Here is a 23,890-nt window from a genome sequence, read left to right as displayed (position 1 = left end):
TATATATTTCGCTGTAATAAAAAGATTTATATAGGAATTGTTTAAAAAAATATGTAAATTTCTATTAAACCGTATTTTTTATTTTTTTAAAATCTTTATTCAGAAATTTTGATCTTAAAACAAAGATGCGTATTATTTTATAATACATGAAACATTTGAATCTATTTTTTAATTCTCCATCGACAATTTTAATCCTCCGATGTATCCACAAAATCGAAAATTCATAAAATCCATACTTAAAACTTAAATTATCTTATAAAACGAATAAAATATCGCTATAGAGAACGACTAATAAAATTCGAATTATATGAAATACCGATAAATCATGCAAAAAAATTCAAACATATTCTTGTTTTTTTAAAAATAATTTTACAAGTTACTACAAAAAAACTATAAATCTTAAATTCCGAGATTAACTTATCAAATAATATCTGCAATATTTTATTAATGAATAAAAATATTAATAACTTATGTTATTTTTTTGTTATTTGATACGTAAAAAGAAAGATTAGATTAGGAGAATGGCAAATTATATAATTAAAACATTTGCTCTAAAAAACCCTGCCATTTGAATTAATCGACGATTAATTAAGCCGGAATCCTATACCTATATTAGAGAAGTACTATTTACACATAAATTTAAAATTTCTCTTGTTAACTTGAACTCAAATTCGAATCGAGATATAGTTATTAAGAGATCTCTTTTATTTATTTCATTCGTTTTATCTATATTATCTTTCTATTCCATCTAATTTACATTTCCTTACGCTTTTTTTTCGCTGCTTCATAGTATTTCACACTGCTTCCCGCTCTTTTGATAAACTTTTCTAAGCTTCTCGTAAATTTTTAATGAATTTTTTTTAATTTTTTGAGCCGAGAGGCTTTGAAATTTCATTATCATCGATAGCAATACAACGATATTGATATACTATTGTATTTACAATTGCATTTACACAAAATACCTACAATCCTTGCTATGATGTGTATTTACATTAAAATCGCGATATAGTTTAACTTTGTAATTGCGTTTCAATCGAAAACTATTCATTGTATGTACGCAATATATATACAGGATATGTACAAAAAGTGTTGGAAATCCTTAATTTTACAAAAACTGCGCATTTTCGAAAAAAATGTTCCAGACAAAAGTTGTAGGGTTTAAAAAGATTTATTTACTGAGCTTACTGCAGTTTAATATTGGGTGCCAAGATCAAGACAAGATTACCTTAAATTTTTTAAATATAAAACTACCGTATTATTTTATATAAATTCCTAGCTGCTATAATTACAATTTACATACTTTTTCTTGAAAACTATTTGTTTTTTTTTACACCAATTGATTTCTCTCATTATTTTGTGCGTAAAAGTATTGAGATAAGATCATCAAAAAATGAATATTTTATGAGATGCATGTTTTATAGTTTATGTGATTATGTCAAATTAAAGTATAAAATATCTCGTAAACTATTCAATTTTTGGCCGTCCTTATAAGTTTTTATGCCGAATATTATGAGAAATTGATTTATATAAAAAAATAGGGTGGTTCCATTTAAAAAATTCAAGATGACCTTGTCTTAACCTTGGCGACGTCACCCAAGGTCAAAGTGGGATTTTAACCGGTAAGAGTCCGCCACTACAACTTTTTTTGTCTCATTTGTTCAAAAATGCGTAATTTTCATAAAATTAAGGAGTTTCAACACTTTGTATGCCCTGTATGTATATTACATATAGTATATACGTACATACATATATATTATCACATTTATACCATTTTTACATAACACAGACACACATAAGGGGTTAATTTTTTACGGCAAACGCGCGCCTTTTGCAATTTAAAAAGTAAACATATATATTTTACATTACCTGACAAAACTCGTACTGCTCATTACTGTGACTTCCAATTTTGATTTTACAATTGTAATAGTAATTCTCAATTTGCATATCCTTTATCTTTTCCCACATTTTAAAAATTATTTTATAAAATACACATAATAAACAAAAATTAGATGCAAAATATAAATGTGTGTAATAAAAACTTGAATAAAGAGTATCGAACTACCCTCTCACAGAACATGTTTATTCTTAAGAATAATTTCCATTATATTTATAATTGACAGAACGTGGAGTACGTGTTTTGCACAACGTATCTGTATTAATTCAATGTATATTCTATATAACATTAAACTCTAGATAGCGAGTATCGTGAGCATATGACAATCTTTTGTGTGTAAAATACAAGATAGATCGGGAAACATAGTTTCAATAACTCTATGTATAGCTGAAAAAGAAGTAATTTCTTGTGCAAAAATAAAACTAAAAATGTAAAACATTTTTTTAAAATATAAAATATAAAAATTTTTTTTTTCAATAAAAAATAAAAAAGAGAAAATGTTGCACCTTTTTTAATAGTCATTATCGAGACAAATTCGATAATATGTACAATATATTACATGATTGTTCGAGCTTGTTGTAGCTTAACACGAATAAACATGTTATCAATTTTCCAAATTTTAAAGTCACTGTTTTTGAAAACAAAGTTTTGTAGAAACAATTTGTTTATTCTACTTTTTCAACTTATTTTTGCACAAGAATAATTTCTCCTTTTCGTGAGTTGTATTCCATTTTTTTCACACAATTCTGTATACTAATATACAAAGTGAACTAAATATGTACACACATTATGAAAATTGATGCATATGTACATAGCGCAATGTCAAATTATAACACATCCTAATATACATTATTCTAAAACTGTACAATAAAAATACGTTACATTTTCTATAATATGTAGAACATTCGTAGAAAAACGTAACCATGATGTATTTTAGCTTCAAAACATCTTTGATATTGTCTTTGATGGGTTATACTAGCTTATAACTATTATGTTCTAGAAGAACGCGACTTAGAAATCAGTGGTATTTTGTAAAATCTGACTCGATATATGCAAAAATTAGCAATTCCTATTTAGCACTTTACTATTGATAAATAATCGAATAATTTATAAAAATCTATATAAGTCCGATATAATCAATAAAACGAGATATTTGAATATATCGCCATCGTCTGCTTAATTTTTTTTATACTTTGTTTTCACCAAGGTGCCCTTGTTTTTATTATGCTTTTATCGTACATATATATGGAAACGATTATATATAATTTATACAAGAACAATATTCTTTCCATATTTGTTACATTTCTCTCTTAATAACTTACATTATCATTCTATGACATAATTTTGATAAAATCTCTTATAGAATAATAATTATGGTAACAGTGGGACCAGCACTGTCAAATCGTAATATAAGCAGAAGATAGAAAAAAATTGTAATTTTGGTAAAAAAAATTTTAAACTGCAAAAAAACTTTTTTTTAGATAAAAAGATCCAATAATTTATCTTACCATGACATGATATAAAATGCAGTTAAAATTATTTATCTATGATTTATATTATGTGCCCCGAAATAACATATTAATTGTTATTAAAAACTTGAACATTTTAGCATAATTGATGGAAATATTTCTGCTACTATATATACTGCTGTTTGTAAAAATTGCAACATCATAAAGGAATAATGATATTAGCTGTGTTGCAATTTTCACAAACAGCAATGTATATGTGTATATATAATTATTTAAAATTATTACTTTCTCATACACACACACACACACACACATATTCACACAATGCTAAAACAGTGCTTGTACTTAACATAAGAATGCCATTTAAAAAATTATTGTATACAATTCTCTGCGTTCCTTCCTTAAGGGAAAAAACTATTGTAGAAGCCGGAAAAATAAGGGTCTTTTTGTGAATTTTTTTGAAGAAAATTATTCATGTAAATGAAATTCAGTTTGAATGAGCTTCGGACTCCTGGGTCCTCGCCGCGGCCATGTTAAATTGTGACGTCAGAGGCGAGAAAGCACACGCTGAAAATTCTTAGATGCCATTTTTAAATGAAAAGATATTTCGATGAAACACTACTCCAGATGGCTTTAGCACACTTTTAAAATATCTCGAAAACTATTCTTTTCCCTTGACAGTCATCAATAATCGTAAAACGATCGTGATATCAGACTGTGTCAAGCGGGATAACTGCGCGTGTGCAAAAACTAGACAGACTGGATCTCATATTACAGTCATTTTACAGCTGTTGATTGATTATAAAGGGAAAAGAATACTTTTCGAGGTATTTTAAGAGTGTGTGCTAAAGTGCTGTTTCATCGAAATATCTTTTCATGTATATTTGAAAGAATAATCAGCCCGAAAAATTCATTTTTGCACCCTTCAGAGCTGACGTAAATATAAAAGAATTTTTAATTCATTCAAACCGAATTTTATTTACATGTATAGTTTTCTTTTAAAAAAATTCATTAAAAAAAAAACATTTTTACGGTTTCTACAATGGTTTTCCACTCTTAATTCAAACAAGTGCATAGTAAAATTCGCATATACAGGAGGCAAAAAAGTGTTTACGCACGGATATAAGCACATCGCGTACAACATATACACACACAAAATTTTTGTTTACTATATCATACACAAATTCATGTAACGCGTTATATTACGCGAGTGCGGATGCCGGTAGGGAGCTGTGCTTAGGTTTCGTCTTGTTTAAAAAAACCTTGATACATCCATTAAAATCGGCGCTCACGAGGACGTGGCCACCGCAGCCTTTGGTGCGTTGCTCAACGACAGGATCTACGGGAACTACACCTATGCTAGAACCATGATCACTTTTCGCATCCTCTTTGCATTGTTCCCTCGCCTCGATCTGCTTAATAATACTATCCGGATTCGGTGCAAACACGGCGCACGTCACCACGGCATTGTGCGCCTTTATACCCTCCCAGAAATCATTTCGATCTCTGCGAACGCTTGAAAACTTGGAATAATCGTGATGGGTCTTCCAAATGTAAATGCATTGATTCTCAGAACCGCTGACTATGTACTGTCCGTCCGGGCTGAAGCTCGCTTTAATCTGACTGCTGATGTTAACGTACCCCTTGTACTTGCAAGATAGATTCAAGTCTCTCAAATCGTACAGACGAATACGACTGTCGTTCGAGGTGACCAAGATTTTGTCTTCCCCCGGCATAGGTTCGATCCCGCTGATCTTGCGACCGGTGGAATTCTTCCCCCTCGTCGATCGCACGTGTATCTGCGTGTGATACTTCAATTGATCCGTATTGTAAAATATGCATCTACCGTCGTACGAGCCTACGACGGCGAATTTTCCGTTCTGACAAAAGTTCGCCGCGGTGATCAACTTCGTTTGCCCGTCCACCTCGTTCCAGACAGCGACCTTCTTGTCCGGGATATTCCACAGACGTAATTTTCCGTCCAACGATCCCGAGAGAAAGTATCGATCGTCCCGCGGATGGAATACTATGGCGGTGACGAAGTCGATGTGCTGAAAACAGCATAGACACTCCTTGCGAGATATATGCCAGAGCCGAACGGTCTTATCCATCGACGAGGACAGGACGAAGTAGTTTTTAGACCACGAGACGTCTAGCAGATCCGAGGTATGGCCGGTGTACGTGCAAAACGGCTTCGGCATGAACGGACTCTTCGTTCCTTCGATCTCGCTGAAAGCGCTGGCCACGATGTTAGGATCTTCCATGGATTGCTGCGAGACCAGCGATTCCTGCGAGGGAGTAGGACTGACCTTCTCCGCGTTATACTTGGTTCGCATATCCTGAAAATACGTGAATGCGTCCCGTAAGACCCAGATTCTCAGAACTCGATCTTGTCCCGCGGTGGCCAACAATCGACCGCAGGCGGAGAACTTCATACACCAGACAGGCCCTACGTGCTCTCCGCTAAGATCTTGAACGTGCTGCAGACAACTGAATTCGTACGGACCCTTGTGGCTGTTCGACGCCTTCAGCTTTATGTATTGCTGCTCACCGGGATAAACCTCGTCCACTATGTCCATAACGTCCTCCTTATGTCTTGCGTGCGATACCTCTTGCGCGATGGATTTGGCCTTGTTCATAGTCTTCTTCACGGTGGAGCCCAAAAATCGCTTCAACTTCTGCGTCCGCTTGCGAACTCTAGCCACGGACACATCCTCGTCCGGAGGTATACTAGACATTTTACTATCTACGCTTTCCTCGTCGCTCTCCTTCTCCTTCTCAAGACTAGAAATGCTTATATATTTAGACTTAGTTAGTCTCATAATGTGTAACGACAAAGGATTAATACACTGTGGTAATTTATCTTCTGCTATACTTAATGGCACCTGTTCCCCTGTATCTAAATTTGTTACAGGCACTTGTTCCAAAATTTCCTGCAAGAAAAAAAGATGTAAGAATATACCTTGACATATAAATTTTATCTCATTAATATTCTTGAAATAATATTGAAATAGTTTATCAATGACAATTAACTAACCATATCGGTAAGACGCTTGCCGGAATCTGTCCTAGTCCTCACAAACATATTTAATTGTTTGACCATATCTTGATCACCGGCGGATTTACGCCTCTCTCTGGAACTTTGTGGACTCATGCTCGAGAGCTTATGCGGACCTAAAGAATAACGGCCAATACTGTTGCTCGACATTGATCCTAATGGACTGCTGGACTTTTCGCTCGATCGACTAAGCAGTTCTACCTTCATTCTTTCTACCCTTTTTAATTCCTCGGAAGATGGCCCTTCTGCTTTCAATTTATACTCATCCTGATAATATATATAATACTATAATTATAAAATCATCCTAATAATATATACAGGGTGTCCCAAAAGTCTTGCAACAGTGAAATATCTCGAAAACAAAAGTTTTTTGAAAAAATATGTTTCAAATAAAATTTATAAAACTTTAAGTGCATTAAATAGTAATATTAGTGTGACTATAAATAGCATTGTTAAGGCAATGTAAAATTTACTTTGAAATTTTTTAATGAAAACCCCTATTTTTGATTGCACATTCTTGTAGTTTATCTCGAGAGCTTCTCGAAACACCATAATAAAGTTTTTTTTCATTCAGTGCTTTTCAAATTATAATGCTTTAAGTTTACAATATTTTTTTATATAAAATACAAAATATCTTGTAAAATATTTAGTTTTTGATAATCTTACCTTAATACTTTTTTATGCATAAAATAATTAGACAAATTAATTGGTGTAAAGAAAACGCATAGTTATTTTTAAGAAAATGTATACAATTTGCAACATATTTTTTCTTAAAAACAATTATGCGTTTTCTTTACACCAAGTGATTGATTTCATTATTTTGTGCATAAAAGTATAATATTAGTAGTATTATATTAGTATAATTACCACAAATGTTTTACAAGATATTTTGTATTCTATGTCAAAATACTGTATCTTTCAAGTCTCATAACTCGAGAAATACTTAATGGAAAAAACTTTATTATAGTGTTTTGAAAAGTTTTTAAGATAGCTTACATAAATATGTAATCAAAAATAGGTATTTCCATTTCAAAATTTCAAAGTGAATTTTACGTGGGTTTAACAATGCTATTTATAGTTACACTAATATTACTACTTAATGCGCCACTTAAAGCCCTATAACTTTTATTTGAAACATTTTTCTCAAAAACCCTTTGTTTTCGAGATATTTAACTGTTGCAGGACTTTTGGGACACCCTGTATAATACTATAATATAAAATTGATTATAAAATATGGTATATAAATTATAATTAATATTATAATAAATTATAATAAATAAATATAATTATATGTATATATAAATAAAGAATAGAATGAATTATTATGTAAGAAATTATATTAAAGATTATTTGCAAACAGAGTATTTACCTGCGGTTTAACTACATACTGTCCTTTTGTCGCGGATCGTATATCAAGAGAGTGCTCAAATTCTCTAGTAATCGATTCTATAGTGCTAGCTGGACTTGGAAGCGGCGATGCGGGTACAAGCTTTTCCACAGCAGGCTGAAATTAATTATACTTAGCCATCGAATAAATTGAATTTCTTTAATTGTTAATCAATTGTTAACCCGCATTAAAGCAACATAATCGTAAGAAATCTTACAGCTACATCAGTAGGTGATGGATGAGCCTTTGTTTTCTTTTTACGACGTGGTGGAGCAACGGGTACACCAGAATTCGCAACATCTTCTGCCAGTTTTCCGTTATTCTTTGTACTCGCAATGACATCAGGTTCTTGAAGCATAACAGCCTTGTCACCTTGCGAGTGAGAAGCATAATTGGATCTACCGTTAATAGAGGATTCCTGTAGGATATCCCCTGATAACGTAAGGACGCTGGAAGATTGGGAAACCTTACCAGAGGTTGTGTCCTCATCTTTGTTTGGGATACTAGGAACGGAGGACATTTGAGTTTCGCGGCTAAGGGCGGCAGGAGGGCACTGGGATATACCAGGTACAAGTACACCGGAAGTATTATCTGTGACACCTGCCAGAATTCGACCTACTCGTCCTAAAGAAGTCATACTTTGTAAACTGAGAGTGTCATGTTCTATGATTCTAAATGGATGGGTCGTTTTCGAAGGGGTAGGATAAACACCCTCGATGGAAGATGTCTGACTATCTGGAGGAGAATTGTTAATCGGAATATCGTCGTCTTCTGTTTGCATACGTTGCCGAAGGTCGCGAAACCTCTTCCTTCCCACAGTTTTATCCGTAGTTGATTCTGCACCATTTTCGACCTAAAATATTTTATATATTAAATTAAGTTTGTTTTTTTTCTTTAGAAGTGTTTTAGATACAGGCTAAAGATAGATAAAACCTTATAATGGTATATAAAATGCAACTTTAAAAAGTATTAATGTAATTTTTGTTTCTCATATTTTTGAAAACTTTGAGCTACACGATATTTTTTTGTATACAATTATGTACTTGTATATGTATGTAACATATATATGTTATATATATACTTATTGTATACGTATAAGTTTATAATATACTTACAAGTTTATCTTTATTTTGCTCACAATCAATAGATGCACTTTTTAGCTCAATGGCTGATTTAGGTATAGCAGGTTTCACAAAAACATTGTCATCGACTTGTTTGCAAACTTCTAACGTTTTATCAGCTTGAAGTTTGACATTGGTTGGTGGACTGGAGGCGCACTCATGTTGTTTAATTTTTCTAAAAACATAAATTTATCAAAATTAATTATATGTTATATATGTTTTATTCAGATATGAATACCTAATTATATATTTTACATAAACTAAAACTATTTTATCTTTATCTTACAAAAAATTCATATAACTAAAGTTTAATTACATCTACAATGAGAATAATATATATAAATACATAAAGGTACAGATTTATAAATATTTCGACAATGTTATGTGTATTATAGTTGATTACAAAAACTATATTTATTAGCAAACTATAATTATTAACAAATTATTCAGATTTTAACGAATTTGTACATATTTTTAATATATCAATTAAGGGAAAGTATACTAAATTGTACCCCCTAAGGTAAATATTAAAATTGCAATAAACCTATCAAAGAAAATTTTTTTATTCATTTGAAACTATGATTCTTTGTCAACAATATATGCTAAACATTAACACAATTTATCATTGTTCATATTGTAAATTAAAAATTAAAAAAAGTAATATTTGGTACAATTTACAATACCAGTTTGCTAAATTGTAACAAAAATGAAATTTTATTTTTGATAAAAGTTCTCAGTCTGCAACAAAACATATCTATAAGAATGTCATATTTATAATCATAAATTCTCTTCAAAAATTTAACAAAAATACTTTTTGTATCATACAAAAATATATAAATAAGTATTATCTCAATATAATTATAAAATTTGATATTTTCTTCAGTCGTCCATCTAAATATAAAGAAAGAACTAATGTCTAAATAAAAAATTAATTTAGTAAATCGTGTCAGTACAATGCAGGAAAAAGTTGTACATTTTACCAAACTTCCATTGCTTTGTCAAAATAAAAAAATAATCTTACAAAAATATTCTGTCAATTTTTCAACGCTTCCATATACAGGATTAAATGAGATGAAAAAATGCTTTAATAATAAGTTTAATTGCTCATCTTTCTCAATGTGATAGCTTAGGCATGGGATGCCAAATATTACATGAAAATCACACAAAATAAATTTATAAACATCACTCATCAATGGATCGCTTGAGAAGGAAACAAACATTACAGCATTCGAGTGAGGCTAGCTGCGATACAACAATGTGTTCACACCTTAAAATATTTTAACTCTGTTTAAGAAATACAGTAGAGTATAAGTAGAGGTTGTGATTTAGCATACTTTCTCCTATATAAATTTATATAAATTACATAAATATATTATTATTACGATATTATATTATAATATATAATTATTAAATTATATAAAATTGAAATCATAAAATTATAGAAAAAAAATGAATTTTGTATTATAAAAAATAAAGAAATTGTGACTTATTATCGTTATGGATAAGCACGGTTAGAAGGACAATATAAATCACGAAACGCAAATACGATGAATTAGCTATACATGATACGCAAGATTTTACATACATGCACCGTTCATTTGCATCTCGTGATACGATCAACAGCGCAATCAACGAAAATTACCGTGACGCACGATGAAGCGAATCGTCCTCCGCGTCGAAGAACTCCTCGGAATCGCTGCTGCCCGACATCGTCGATTCGCAGTGGATGATCATCCGCGAGGAGGACACCCTCCTCCTCGCATCGGTTTCGCTGAACGTTTCGCACGTCACGCACGTCGCTGGCTGGCGAGCTGGATGACGGATGCCGAGGAAAAACTATTACGCGAATGCAAACTATATAGAATCATATTTCGGACTTGTAGGAACGATTACGAGCACGTTTAATAGGGGACCTGACAAACGTTCGCGAGTGCCCGCAAAACAGCATGCACCAATCAGTCACCAGTGAACTCTGTTCACCACGGACATGTATAATGTACATAGATAGGAGTCTTCTCCGCGACGAGAAGAAGGGGAGGTTAGGGCAGATTTAGGGCAGATTTAGGGCAAATTAGGGTAACCTCGGTATAAGGGCCTGCGCAATAGAAAAGTAGAATAATAGAAAAAATATTAGGAAAATTGGGAATAAATATATATTAAAAATAAATATACACATTTGGAGACTTACCTATTATTACCTTGACCTTGACGTAAGCTGTTAAGGTCATAATGACATAATGATTGGTGATAACATATGCAAAGTTTTTCAGCTGTTGTTCATTCCATTATAATAAAATGTTATTGATAATTAAAATTGTACGACAAGAACAAGCATTAAATACAATAATCCGAACTTTTTCGAGTATAAATTTTATACTAATTGTATATTTAATATTTAAGTAAATCCGAAAAATTCTAACCTAACCCTAACCCAAATCAATTTCTATTTTTGAATAAAAATTAAATTTTTGGGTGTGGTTCGTTTCTTAATGAAAAGAAGGATATATGTAGAAGAAGGGATGGAGTTTCTTCGGATTATTAATGCTTAAATTGTTATTCGTATCGTACAATTTAATTGTTAATAACTTTTTAATAAACAATAATAAGCGACGACTAAAATCTTTTGGATGTTACTTTAGGATGATGACCTTCAATATATGTCAAGGCCAAGGTTATTGGAGATGAGTCCCCTAATGTGTATATTTATCAGATTAAATATTAGAGAAATATAGAAATTAAAAATAGAGACAATAAATGTAATGCAATAAAATAAAAAAGAATAAAAAAATTAAATTTAAAAAAATAAATTTTATTACCAACAACTAGTCTTTTATTTTAAAATTTACAAAGAGATAATAATGTAGATATAATTTATTTTCAATTGTTGAAAGAGTTTAAAAATTATTTTTTTTTGCTATATCAGAATATGATATATCAAAAATATATATATATATGCGTGTATATAATCTTTTAGAAAAAATTATTTATTCTAATTAAAAGCAGTTTAAGAAAATCTTTTGACTCCAAAGCAACGTTTATTAATGAGATAAGATATATTTATTCAAATTTTAAAAAATTTTGCATTACAAAAGATATTATTTATTTAAATTTAAAAAAATGTATTACGAAATATATAGTATTTACAAAGAAGAAAAAATATACTTTTTAGACGTTCAAAATTAAATAATTTTAAAAAAATTACTCTTGAGAATGTTTTTTTTATAAATTAGTGTATTTTGTAAAATAAAAAATAATTATGAATAATATATATAATTTTATAATATAGTTGTCTTTATTTATTATATTCATGCTCATATCGTTGCTCCATTATTATTATATTAATTAATATTTGTATTCTCTATATATTATTTACATTTTCTAAAAATTTCTATTTCTAATAAATATTTAGAGAAGCCTTCATTTGCGCACAGTACAATTGCACACGTTGCAATTGCACACCGTGCTATTAGACACATAAAGTTGCGCACAGTTCTTTTGCCCACAGTTCTTTTGCGCACAGTTCTTTTGCGCACAGTTCTTTTGCGCACAGTTCTTTTGCGCACCGTTCGTTTGCACACCGTGCAATTGGACACGAAAATGCGCGACACATGCTCTATTCACACACACACACACACACACACACACACACACACACACACACACACACACACACACACACACACGCACGCACGCACGCACGCACGCACGCACACACCACACCACACACCACACACACACACACACACACACCACACACACTGGGGGGTGCAAGGGGGCATCCGCCCCCCCCCCCTCCCGCACCCACCCGCCGGTAGGGGTGCCTACCAGCACGGTGCGCAAAAGAACAGTGGGCAAAAGAACTGTGCGCAAAAGAACTGTGGGCAAAAGAACTGTGCGCAACTTTATGTGTCTAATAGCACGGTGTGCAATTGTACTGTGCGTAAGTGAGCCTCTCCCAATATTTATTTCTATTTCTAATATTTTCTCATGTGCGCAGGATCTAATTCTCTCTTCCTTTTTTTCTCTGTTTCCTCTCTATTTATACCGTGTTGTTTCTGACAAACTATTGCGTTATATTGCGCATGCGTTGGAAAATACCACGCTCGTCGATTGATATATATTTACGCCAACAAGATTACGGAGAAGAGTGATAAAACGCAAATATGGGTCGCAAGATACCGGCGAAGAGACACCGAGGTGTCAAGGATCCCGAAAAACAACGTGCCAAACGCTTAGCCGAGTGAGTTGTCAACAAAATTGAAGGTTAAACGATAACATATATATAAGGTGTGCTCCGCTTGACAGCATTTTCGGTTCGAGCCGCAAGATTCTTCGTTCTGATTGGTTCATTGAATGCTCTGAAGCAAAAATAGCATCAAGCGGAGTGCACCTGTAGATGATAATTCTTAACCAGCAAGCGAGGTTTTTAGGTTAGAATCGCGCACGAATGCGGCACCGAAGGACACGGATGAGCAGGCGGTTCCGAAGAGTCTCGAGCGGCTGATCAAATTAAAGGAAGCTGCGAAGACGAGTAATAATAGCATTTTCAAAAGAAAGCGAAGAAAGAAGAATCAGCTCATCTGTGTAGGCCAGCAACAGCTTAAATTAGGTTTGCATCCGAAAGCAAAGCCGGAGAAAATTGTACCTGTGTTTCAGCAGCGACCGAATGAATCTGGTGAACAATTTTTGCACAGAGTTTCTAAGGAGACCCATGCCTTTCTCAAGGAGACTGCGTTTGAGAAGAAGTATGGTGTTCAGATTGAGCGGGACCCTCAAACTGGTCAAGTTCAGGGTTTAACGAAGTGCAAACGCGAAAAAGATGATATAGAAACGTTGCGAGCTAAACACAAAAACATCAAGAGGAAAAGTGGAACAACCGAGGACTCTTTGACAAAGAGCGAGAAACGAAAGCTGAAGTTGCAGTTGAAGAAGGAAAAGAAAATGGAAGATGTTGACGGATTTGAGAGTTTGCGAGACAAGGTTGCCTTTAACGAAGTGGTTCACGAACCACCAAAGTTGAATATCAAATCAAAGAAAATTAATGAAGAAAGAAAACCGAAGAATTTATTACTGAATTCGCTATTGGAAAATTCTAAACCTTCTATCTCCAAAGTAATCGATCGATCTGGAAAGAGAAAGAACTTACCTGTGATAGAGAGAAGAAAATTGGAGAAGCAACAGAGCGAAGCTATCGTTGCCTACAGACAGCTGAAATCCCAACGATTGGCTAATAAAAGCTGCTAGGGTATGTTTAGACTAATAAAAGTAAAATCTAATAATAGTATTTTAAAAAGGAAGCGTAAGAAGAAGAACCAGCTCATCTGCATAGACTAGCAACAGGTTTAACTAAGTTTGCATCTGAAAGCCAGAGAAAACTGTACAGTGTTTGAGCAGTAATTAGCTGACTCTGGTGAACAATTTTTGCACAGAATTTCCAAAGACACCCATGTCTTTCTCAAGAAGACTACGTTTGAGAAGAAGTGTAGTGTTCAGATTGAAGAGGACTTTGAAACTGATCAAGTTCAGGGTCTAACAAAGTGCAAACATAAATAGGACAATGTAGGAACATGTGAACTAAACACAAAAACATATAGAGGAAAGGAAGGATGACATAGGGCTCTTTGACAAAGAGTTGGAAACAAAAGCTGAAGTTACAGTTAAAAAAGGAAAAGAAAGTAGAGAACGTCGACGAGTTAACAAGACAAGATTGCCTTTATGAACCACCAAACTTGAATATCAAAGAAAATTAATGAAGAGAATCAAAGAATTTATTACTGAACTGGCTATTGGAAAATTTTAAACCTTCTTCCATCTCCAAAGTGATCTGCAAAGAGAAAGAACTTACCTGTGATAAAGAGAAAAAAAACTGGAGAATCAACAGAGCGAAGCTATTGCTGCCTACAGACAGCTGAAATCCCAGCGATTGGCTAACAGAAGCTGCTAGGGGTATGTTCAAAATTTTATAAAGACAATAAATTGCATTTCAATAAAGAATGTATTTGTTTTCTTTTTATTAATTTGATTTTCTTATCTTTTCCATGGCATGTAGAGACTAGAAGTTAAAATTCTTACAATGTTTAACTTGTAATTTTTTTTTCAAGTTAGAGGATTACAATGGTTTTCTTTGCTAGAAAAACGCATGAATGAATAATGATTATCAGTTGGCTCAACATTTGGATCCCGATTTAACCCGTAGTCCAGACAAAAGGTTCGAGTCTCTCTTCTATCGGCAACAGATTGTTGAGCGTTTCGAAGCTCTCGAGAGTTTGATTGAGAAGCGAGTGGCATCTGGTGAGTTGGCGGCTGAGTTCGTGCACTTTGTTCAGCTGCTCGGCGAATCTGGCGAATCTCTTCTGCCGATCAACAGCGAAATTCAGCGTCTTGGCGAATTCCGTTTCTATATTAGTGCACAGAGCAAGTTGCTCCACAGCTATCGTCTGTGCGTTCGCATTAAGATGATGTTGATAACGCGCGCACAAGTTGAACAGGCCGACAGGATCGAGTCTCTCCAGGACTTCTGGATCGCGCACACCCGGCGGTAGGTTCAACGTGCCGCGCATAATCGGCAGAAACATCGGGATAGTCTGCAGTTTCACTAAATCAGGATCCTTGTCTGCTGTAGGATCTGCTTGAGCTGGCTTCACCACCACAATATTATGAATCTTGTTATCTGATGCATTAGTCTTTGTATGTCTGATAGAGGAATAGAAAAAAAGAGAGCAAACGTTAAAGAGAGCAATCGTTAAAATGATATACAGGGTGTTAAAAAATTAAACCGACAAACTTTGAAGGAAGAAAGAAGACTTCAAAATAAATATTTTTTGTTAATACTAATTTTTTCTACAATGTTTAGTTTTAATACTACATGATATGAGATATGAGTTTGTGACTTTTCAGTTTGTCACCTTTGTATTAAAGTTAATCGAGGAATTTTTGAACATTTACTGTAAAAAAAGTGAATTACTTTTATGTATTTGTTCCATATTTTTGTTGCAGGTTGATGTATATAAAATATAGTATTCCTAAAATTTTGATTTTGTGATAAAATACATAAATATCTAGTGATAAAGTATTACATATTATGTTAGCACACATGTTAAAGAGACATAATTTTTTACGATAGCATGAGAAAAATAAAATTCTGAGAGTATCATTTTGGCAAGATGTGCAAAAGTATTATTTATTTTTTTTTTAAATAATAAATTGAAAAGGCTCTAATATATAAATACAAATTCAGATAAAAAAAAAGTTAGTAAGAATCAGGCACATATATTAGGGGCAACAAAATTATTTTTGAATTCCTCTATACTTATTTTGAACATTTCGGTTCTTCCTTTGGACCTAATATGTTGATAGTTCTAAGGATGAATCAAACATTCAAAATAAGTATAGAGGAAAATAATTTTGTTGCACCTAAATTTGTGCTTGGCTCTTATTAGCTATTTTCATGTCTGAATTTATTTTTTTTTTGTAATTATATATTTTATCAAAATTAGTAGAGTTGCCGCAAACTGACGTTTCATAACTGACTTGATATACCTGTGATTTATGGTGCCCAGGCTATTTTTTCGTCTCGAGATCTCCCCAACTCCGATAGTCTTTCCTCTGTAAAGCTGTGACTGCTTGTTAGTCATCTTTGGTGAATCTCCGATAGGTCGATTCACTGTATAAGAGATATATGGAAGATCGGAATCGGAACAAATACTGGCGCCAGGACTGGTGCATCTCGGTGGAGTATCTTCCGGCATTCTTTCGCGATTTGGAACACTTTTGCCCCGTCTAAGCTGATTGGTCCTCACTCTTCCGCTGTTAGTACCCTGATTACCACTTTGAGAGCTTTGTTCGGATCCCATTTTAAGGTTTCTTGCAATTTACCAAAATCAAGAAACTAGAAGTGTCTATTACAAAATTGCTTCAGTCAAATCAAAGTATATTTAATATATTTCATATTAATATCCTTAATCATCTGCTTGAATCATTGAATCGTACAATGAGCTTTGCGAGTTTTGATGGAATCTGTCGAACCACGAGAACTAGAAAAAGTATAAAATCATATTTCAGCAAAGTATCAATATATATTCCGATATATATCATATATTTTATAGTATATCCTCACTATTTTCGCAAGATTTTTAATACTTGCGAAACGAAATGCTTGTTGATGCTATTTATTATTCTTTATATTTTATTATAACATGTCACTGATTGTATCAATTAAAACTTTTTTGTTGACAGTACTGCCAGTTCTATAAAATTACTTAACACAATCAAAATTTATTACACTAGGAGATTATTATTGCGAACACACATTATTGTATAATGTGTAGAGAATATATGTCTAGTATTTTATTTTACATATTTATTTCGCCGTTTAATATTTTCACCTTTTTATTTTATATTTTATTTATTTTTTATATATACACATATGTTGTTTATATAAGTATTTCATTTATTTGTGTGTGCTTGGATTATTTCAGAATACATATTTATCTGATACTTCATATTCGATTCGTCTGCTGACTTTCCTGTCAATTTCTGTCAATCATTAATTATATAAAAATATAGTGAAGAACTCATTCAAAAAAATCGGTTGTGGAGATGCAACTCCACAAGTTAGCGCCACACTCTGGACAAGTTTTAGTTATAGCCAATAGGCGTTCTTATCGTTTTTCATGCGTATCCTCCTTGTCGGTATTCTCCCGCGCATTATTCTTCTCTCTTCTTTGAGTCGTCATGTACGTTACCTAATAGCCGGGAGCTCAAGTCTTTGTGCAATTAATAAATTAATTAACTCGATAAAACAGTGGTTCATTATTTGCGTCTTAAGCTGGGAACACAATGCTAAGCGATAGCGATAGGAATAGCGATAGCGATAGAATAATATATAACCTCTGTTCCTATTGGTAAATATTTTTTATTCCACCAATAAGAACAGAGAATAGATATTTTTCTATCGTTATCGCTATTCCTATCGCTATCGCTTAGCATTGTGTTCCCAGCTTAAGGGGATCCTAGTCGGATGGTCGAACTCCGATAGGTTAGCACCACACATATCCAAACATATACACGTATACACATATACACACGATAGGTTAGCACCACACATATCCAACATATGCACGTATGCACACATGTGCGTGAAAATGTTTTTAATATTTAACTTTTTTATTAGACTTGCAATCTCACTTTTTATTGTTTACTAATATTTCTTCATGTTAACCCTATCGCGTATACTATATTTTATGCACAGATAAACTGCAGAACTATTTTTATTAAATACGTATTGTTACGAGCTGACATGAAAGAAGCCGATAACAAAACTGTAATTTTTGATTTTTATATGATTTATATATGGAATTATAGCTAACGCGGTCCGTTTTTATAAGTACTTTAATCGTGGAAAAGGATTTATTGATCTGTATAGTCAATAAAAAGATATCCCAAAATAATAAAGTTGGTTCTGCCGTACCGACAGAACTAACTTTAGGATCCGACTAGGATCCCCTTAACCTCTGTTCTTATTGGTGGCATAAAAAATATTCACCAATAGGAATAGAGAAAAGGTACTATTCTATCGCTATCGCTATTCCTATCGCTATCGCCTAGCATTGTGCAAGGGGCTTTAGCATTGTGCAAGGGGCTTTAGCATTGTGCAAGGGGCTTTACACGTCACCGAGTTGATAATAGTGGGATCCTTCGTAAACATCCAAAATACCCCCACACGGTATGCGATAATTCTGCCATCTTGCATCGTATGAACGAAGTAGAGATTAGGGAGAGTTCAATCAGCTTGTATCATGAGATGCGTTTATTGAACGCTCAGGTTAAGCTTATTCATAATTGGCGTAGCTTTAAAGGCCATTGCACGTACAAAAATTTTAGTCGTAATCGTAAAGCCGTAAGCAAATTGTCCAATCATAGGCCGGTATTCATAGTCGGTTCTTATATTTAAGACTGTCTTAAGTACAATCTTAAGATGTGATTAACCAATCACAGAGCCGTATTTGCATCTTAAGACATTACTTAAGACGGTCTTGAAATAAGAACGGACTATGAATACCGGCCATAGAGAAGAATTATCGTAATAAGAATGCTTGACTGTGATTGGACGATTTGCTTACGGCCTTACGATTACTACGACTAAAATTTTTGTACGTGCAATGGCCTTTATAAAGATATTAATTTAGTTTCAAATGAGATTAATGTTAATCTAAACTATTTTATATTATATATTTAAAAATAATAAACACTTAGCGCGGGGCCGGTCAAACCGCGGGGCCGCGTGCAACGCACCACCATTAAGTTAGCCCCCCCCCACCAGCGAAAAATAAATTTTTATCTAGATTAAAATTAAGTGCTAATTAAGTGCTAATTAGGTGCCGAAGTCCTAAATTAGGTGCTCGAACCGTTTGGCAGAAAATTAAATTTAAGGCTGGATTATAGGGGCCGTAAACTTTTTCCGTAACCGTAAATTTACGGCCTCTCTAATCCAGCCTTTATATTGGGGGGGGGGGGGGCTGACTTAACATTAAGCTGGCCCCTCCCATATAAAAAAATATATAAATAAAATAATTAAAAAAAGGACTAGTACATAATAATTAGGTGCTACTTAAGTGCTCTCAAAATCCGTTAAGAAATTTCCAAAAATAAATTCTTTTCTACCACTTTACTTTTGTACGGCGGTCGCCGCGCCGAAGTTTAAGTTCGAAAATTCTGCCAAACGGAACGAGCACCTAATTCAACGTTTAGATATCTTCAAATAATACTAAATAAGGAATATTTTCACACCAATAACTTTCGAGCACTTAATTTTTTAATACCACTTAACTCTTGTACGCGACCACCGTCGTACAAGAGTAAAGTGGTATTAAAAAATTAAGTGCTCGAAAGTTATTAACGTGAAAATATTCCTTATTTAATATTATTTTAAGATATCTAAACGCCAAATTAAGTGCTCGTTCCGTTTGGCAGAATTTCGAACTTTAACAGTGGTCACCGCGACGTTAGAGTTCGAAATTCTGCCAAACGGAACGAGCACTTAATTCGGCGTTTAGATATCTTAAAATATTAATAAATAGGAGATATTTTCACGCCAATAACTTTCCAGTACCTAATTTTTTAATGCTACTTTACTCTTGTACGAAGGTCGCCGCGACTGACGTTAAAGTTCGAAAATCCTGCCAAACGAAACGAGCACCTCATTCGGTGTTTAAATATCTTCAAATAATATTAATTAAGGAATATTTTCACGCCAATAACTTTCCGGTACCTAATTTTTTAATGCCACTTTACTCTTGTACGGCGGCTGCCGCGACCGACGTTAAAAGTCGAAAATCCTGCCAAACGAAACGAGCACCTAATTCAACGTTTAAATATCTTTAAATAATATTAAATAAGGAATATTTTCACGTTAATAACTTTCGAGCACTTAATTTTTTAATACCACTTTACTCTTGTACGGCGGTGGTCGCGTACAAGAGTTAAGTGGTATTAACAAATTAAGTGCTCGAAAGTTATTGGTGTGAAAATATTCCTTATTTAGTATTATTTGAAGATATCTAAACATTGAATTAGGTGCTCGTTCTGTTTGGCAGAATTTTCGAACTTAAACTTCGGTCGCGGCGACCGCCGTACAAGAATAAAGTGGCATTAAAAAATTAGGTACCGGAAAGTTATTGGCGTAAAAATATTCCTTATTTATTATTATTTTGAGATATCTCTAAACGCCAAATTAGGTGCTCGGTCCGTTTAGCAGAATTTCTTTAATTTCGGTCGCGGCGACCGCCATACAAGAGTAAAGTGGTAGAAAAGAATTTATTTTTGGAAATTTTCTAACGGATTCTGAGAGCACTTAATTAGCACCTAATTATTATGTACTAGAGTTTTTTTTTAAATTTTGCTTCCTCATAGAGGAAGCTTTGTTTTCGTGAAAAATTTTTTTTTTTGGATTTCTATGCCAATGTGTTTAGAATGTTCCAAAACATCGAAAAATCACATTTTTACAAAATGTCTGTATGTATGTATGTATGTATCCATCTACGGATTTTTCAAACGTCCATAACTAAAGAACTGCTTGAGCTACAGCGCTTTAATTTTGCACACAAGTAAAGTAGTACAACACTTTTATTTACTGTAATTTTTAGAAAAATTCATAAAGTGTTTTAGATTTTAATCCAATTTTAATTTTTTTAAAAAATGGCGTGATTTCTCTAACTTCCGTAAATTTTGAGATATCGGGTTAAAATTTTTTATACAAATAGATTATCATTAAAGGTTGGTTGGTATTGAATTTGGCTTGAATCGGCTAAGTGGTTCTTTTTTTATAAAATTTTGAATTTTTTAAAAAAAGGGCGTGATTGCTCTAATTTCCGTAAATTTTGAGATATCGGTTTAAATTTTTTTACATGAATAGATTATCATTAAAAGTTGGTTGGTATTGAATTGGACGAAAATCGGTAAAGGGATTTATTTTTTATGAAATTTTAAATTTTTCAAAAAATGAAAATTTTACGAAAGAAACATACGAAAGGAACATACAAAAGGAAGTACATACATACATACATACATACACATATATATATACGTGACAAAAAATGTTATTTTATATGAAACAAGTGTGCAAATTGGAAACTTGCACATTGCTTCCTCACCATTCTATTTCGCTCATTAAGCTTCCTCTATGAGGAAGCCAAAATTGAAAAACTAGCTTGCTCATAGAGAAAGATTAATGAGCGAAATAGAATGGTGAGGAAGCCATGTGCAAGTTTCCAATTTGCACACTTGTTTTATTTATATATTTTTTTATATGGGTGGGGGGGCAGCTTAATGTTAAGTCAGCCCCCCCCCTAATATAAATATAATTTTCTGCCAAACGGTTCGAGCACCTAATTTCGGATTTCGGTACCTAATTAGCACTAAATTAGCACTTAATTTTAATCTAGATAAAAATTTATTTTGCGTTGGTGGGGGGGCTAACTTAATAGGGGTATAATTGCAAATTTCTCAAAATCGTGACGTGATGGAGCAATTTGGAAACCGGATTCGTGTTCAGCGTCCAAAAAACTAAAAATATAGTCTCGGTGTTCGAAGAAAAGTCATTTTTTGTTGAACAGTGTTATCAATGTGTGATATCTTTTACGAATTTAATTTAATAATTTTAGTCAAGTCAAGACTATACGAGATGTAAGCAAGGAACATATTTTATGGCAACGTAGGATATTTTGTATGTGTTTACAGTGTTTATAATTGTGATAAATATCACAAGCCTGCATGATTTTGCGTTCTGGGAAACTAAAGTCATTTCTCATGTAATTTTGCAGAATCCGAATCTGGCCGCAAAATTATCTCTATCACGTCAGATTTCCGAGCCGATAAATAGCCAAAAAGCAACGATTTTAGCTATATTTATCTTATTATTAGTAACAAAATAATTTTTTTTTTTTTTTAAATACCTCAATGGCATCTTAAAGTACTGGTTTTATTTTGAAAATGAATTTATCTCGGAAACCTGACATGATAGAATAATTTTACGGCCAGATTCGGATTCTGCGAGCAAAATTCTGTAAGATAAATGACTTTTGTTTCCCAAAACATACAAAAAAGTTAAAATTGTGCAGGCCTGTGTTGTTATTATTTTATTATTATTATTATTTGACTTTTAAAAAGTCATACAGAAAATCATACAATTGATGATAAAAAAACAAATTTACATTGTTGCTAACATTCGTCCCACTTTGCAAATCTCTCTTTTTTTCATATATACATATATATTATAGTTATCTTATTATGTAATTTGTACGTTATATCGATGATATTATATATTTTTTGTATCTATTTTTTCTCAAAAATCTATTTTTAACAGAACTGTTTAAATTAATTATTTTTTTAGGATAAAACAGATTTGAATTACATTTTTAAATTACATTTTTCCAATGTAAATGCTTGTATAAGAAATGTTAAAAATAGTATCTGTGTTTAGTTTTTTTCTGCATTTAAAAAAAATCTATATAACATAAAATATAAACTAAGCTTTATAATTAAAACAAAAAAATAAAAATAAAATATGTAATTATATGACATATGTAACATGTGATTAAAACAAACTGATTGATGTAATTAAATGTGATTAAGTAATTAAATGTTATTGACGCAAAATATTTGATTAAGTTTTGATTAATTGTAAGCTGAGTTTAAACAGTCGTCAATATATGTATAATAAATATGACACAATATATAATATATATAAAAACACACAATTTTGTTTATTAATTGAATAAAGTTTGTTAAACTTTGTTAAACAATATTTTTTTATTTTATATATATGTATATGTATATATATACACGTGTGTGTGTGTGTGTGTGTGTATACATATATATATAATATATATACACATATACGCATATAAAAAATATATAAAATATAAAATATATATTGCATTTTACATAAATTAATAAAATGTAGCAATAATAATTACCCAAAATTATCCATTTGAATTTATAAATTTTAGAAGATGAGTTATCTTGATGCGATGAAACAATAGTGTGAAGTCACGAGAGAGTTGATCTGCCAAGTAAATAGCCAAACGACCGAATTTTCACCGCAAAGTATTTGCGCACACTTTTCCGCATATAAATGTACGAGAAAATAGAGAAATTTTCTATTTTTGCTGTACATCAAATCATGCGCCGAATCATGAAAATATTAGAGAAAATGTTAGAGATTTACAAGAAAACAAAGTCTATCAGAAAATACGTAAAAGTTTTTCAAATTATGTGTTCAAGATTATAAAGAAATAACTTGCGTAAACAGATAATTTTTTTGTTATAATAATATTACAATATTACAATCATAAAACATAAAATAAAATAAAATGTTTATTTAAATTTATATATTATTCTACTTATATTTATTCTATATTTACATGCATACATTTATAATATATATATATATATATATATATA

General features: G+C 32.4%; 4 protein-coding genes and 1 pseudogene across 5 annotated transcripts in view; 3 read left to right on the top strand and 2 right to left on the bottom strand.

The window, feature by feature from the left end:
- Positions 1–182: 182 nt before the first annotated feature.
- On the bottom strand, positions 183–11,139 carry LOC145936958 (WD repeat-containing protein 44). Its single transcript, XM_083039654.1, has 6 exons — positions 10,572–11,139; positions 8,924–9,104; positions 8,026–8,661; positions 7,791–7,925; positions 6,401–6,688; positions 183–6,296 (listed from the first exon to the last, which is right to left on the bottom strand). The coding sequence occupies exons 1-6, from the start codon at positions 10,661–10,663 to the stop codon at positions 4,566–4,568; spliced, it is 3,063 nt and encodes a 1,020-aa protein (XP_082895780.1). The 5' UTR covers positions 10,664–11,139; the 3' UTR covers positions 183–4,565.
- Positions 11,140–12,997: 1,858 nt separating this feature from the next.
- LOC145936932 (coiled-coil domain-containing protein 137-like) lies at positions 12,998–14,923 on the top strand. Its single transcript, XM_083039607.1, has 2 exons — positions 12,998–13,169; positions 13,360–14,923. The coding sequence occupies exons 1-2, from the start codon at positions 13,093–13,095 to the stop codon at positions 14,171–14,173; spliced, it is 891 nt and encodes a 296-aa protein (XP_082895733.1). The 5' UTR covers positions 12,998–13,092; the 3' UTR covers positions 14,174–14,923.
- Positions 14,173–14,923, top strand: LOC145936948 (uncharacterized; annotated as a pseudogene).
- LOC145936913 (uncharacterized) overlaps positions 14,742–23,890 on the top strand; it is a 111,775-nt gene continuing 102,626 nt past the window's right edge. The window contains exon 1 of the mRNA XM_083039587.1: positions 14,742–14,875. The gene's annotated coding sequence lies outside the window, so the exon portion shown is untranslated. The remainder of the gene's footprint in view (positions 14,876–23,890) is intronic.
- On the bottom strand, positions 14,906–17,473 carry Borcs5 (BLOC-1 related complex subunit 5). Of its 2 annotated transcripts, none has more exons than XM_083039630.1 (3): positions 17,046–17,473; positions 16,469–16,962; positions 14,906–15,622 (listed from the first exon to the last, which is right to left on the bottom strand). In XM_083039630.1, the coding sequence occupies exons 2-3, from the start codon at positions 16,780–16,782 to the stop codon at positions 15,115–15,117; spliced, it is 822 nt and encodes a 273-aa protein (XP_082895756.1). In that variant the 5' UTR covers positions 16,783–16,962; positions 17,046–17,473; the 3' UTR covers positions 14,906–15,114. The 2 variants fall into 2 exon arrangements, with proteins under 2 accessions (XP_082895756.1, XP_082895746.1); XM_083039620.1 differs by having other exon boundaries at positions 17,314–17,473.

The sequence above is a fragment of the Prenolepis imparis genome, unplaced genomic scaffold (genome assembly GCF_030444845.1).
Source record: "Prenolepis imparis isolate NDT839.2.m4 unplaced genomic scaffold, iyPreImpa1.0 SCAF_1, whole genome shotgun sequence".
Lineage (NCBI taxonomy): Eukaryota > Metazoa > Arthropoda > Insecta > Hymenoptera > Formicidae > Prenolepis > Prenolepis imparis.
Note: the sequence above shows the minus strand (reverse complement) of the source record. Positions and strands in the feature narration are given on the sequence as shown.

Bases quoted from the DNA above. Each gene is read 5' to 3' on its own strand.
- LOC145936958 (XM_083039654.1), bottom strand. From the start codon at position 10,663: ATGATCATCCACTGCGAATCGACGATGTCGGGCAGCAGCGATTCCGAG. The intron at 7,926-8,025 runs GTAAGATTTCTT...AATTAATTTCAG, and splicing joins CATCACCTACTGATGTAGCT to CCTGCTGTGGAAAAGCTTGT. The intron at 6,297-6,400 runs GTTAGTTAATTG...TTTTTCTTGCAG, and splicing joins GCAAGCGTCTTACCGATATG to GAAATTTTGGAACAAGTGCC.
- LOC145936932 (XM_083039607.1), top strand. From the start codon at position 13,093: ATGGGTCGCAAGATACCGGCGAAGAGACACCGAGGTGTCAAGGATCCC. The intron at 13,170-13,359 runs GTGAGTTGTCAA...CGAGGTTTTTAG, and splicing joins CGTGCCAAACGCTTAGCCGA to GTTAGAATCGCGCACGAATG.
- Borcs5 (XM_083039630.1), bottom strand. From the start codon at position 16,782: ATGGGATCCGAACAAAGCTCTCAAAGTGGTAATCAGGGTACTAACAGC. The intron at 15,623-16,468 runs GTATATCAAGTC...TTCCTCTATCAG, and splicing joins CTGGGCACCATAAATCACAG to ACATACAAAGACTAATGCAT.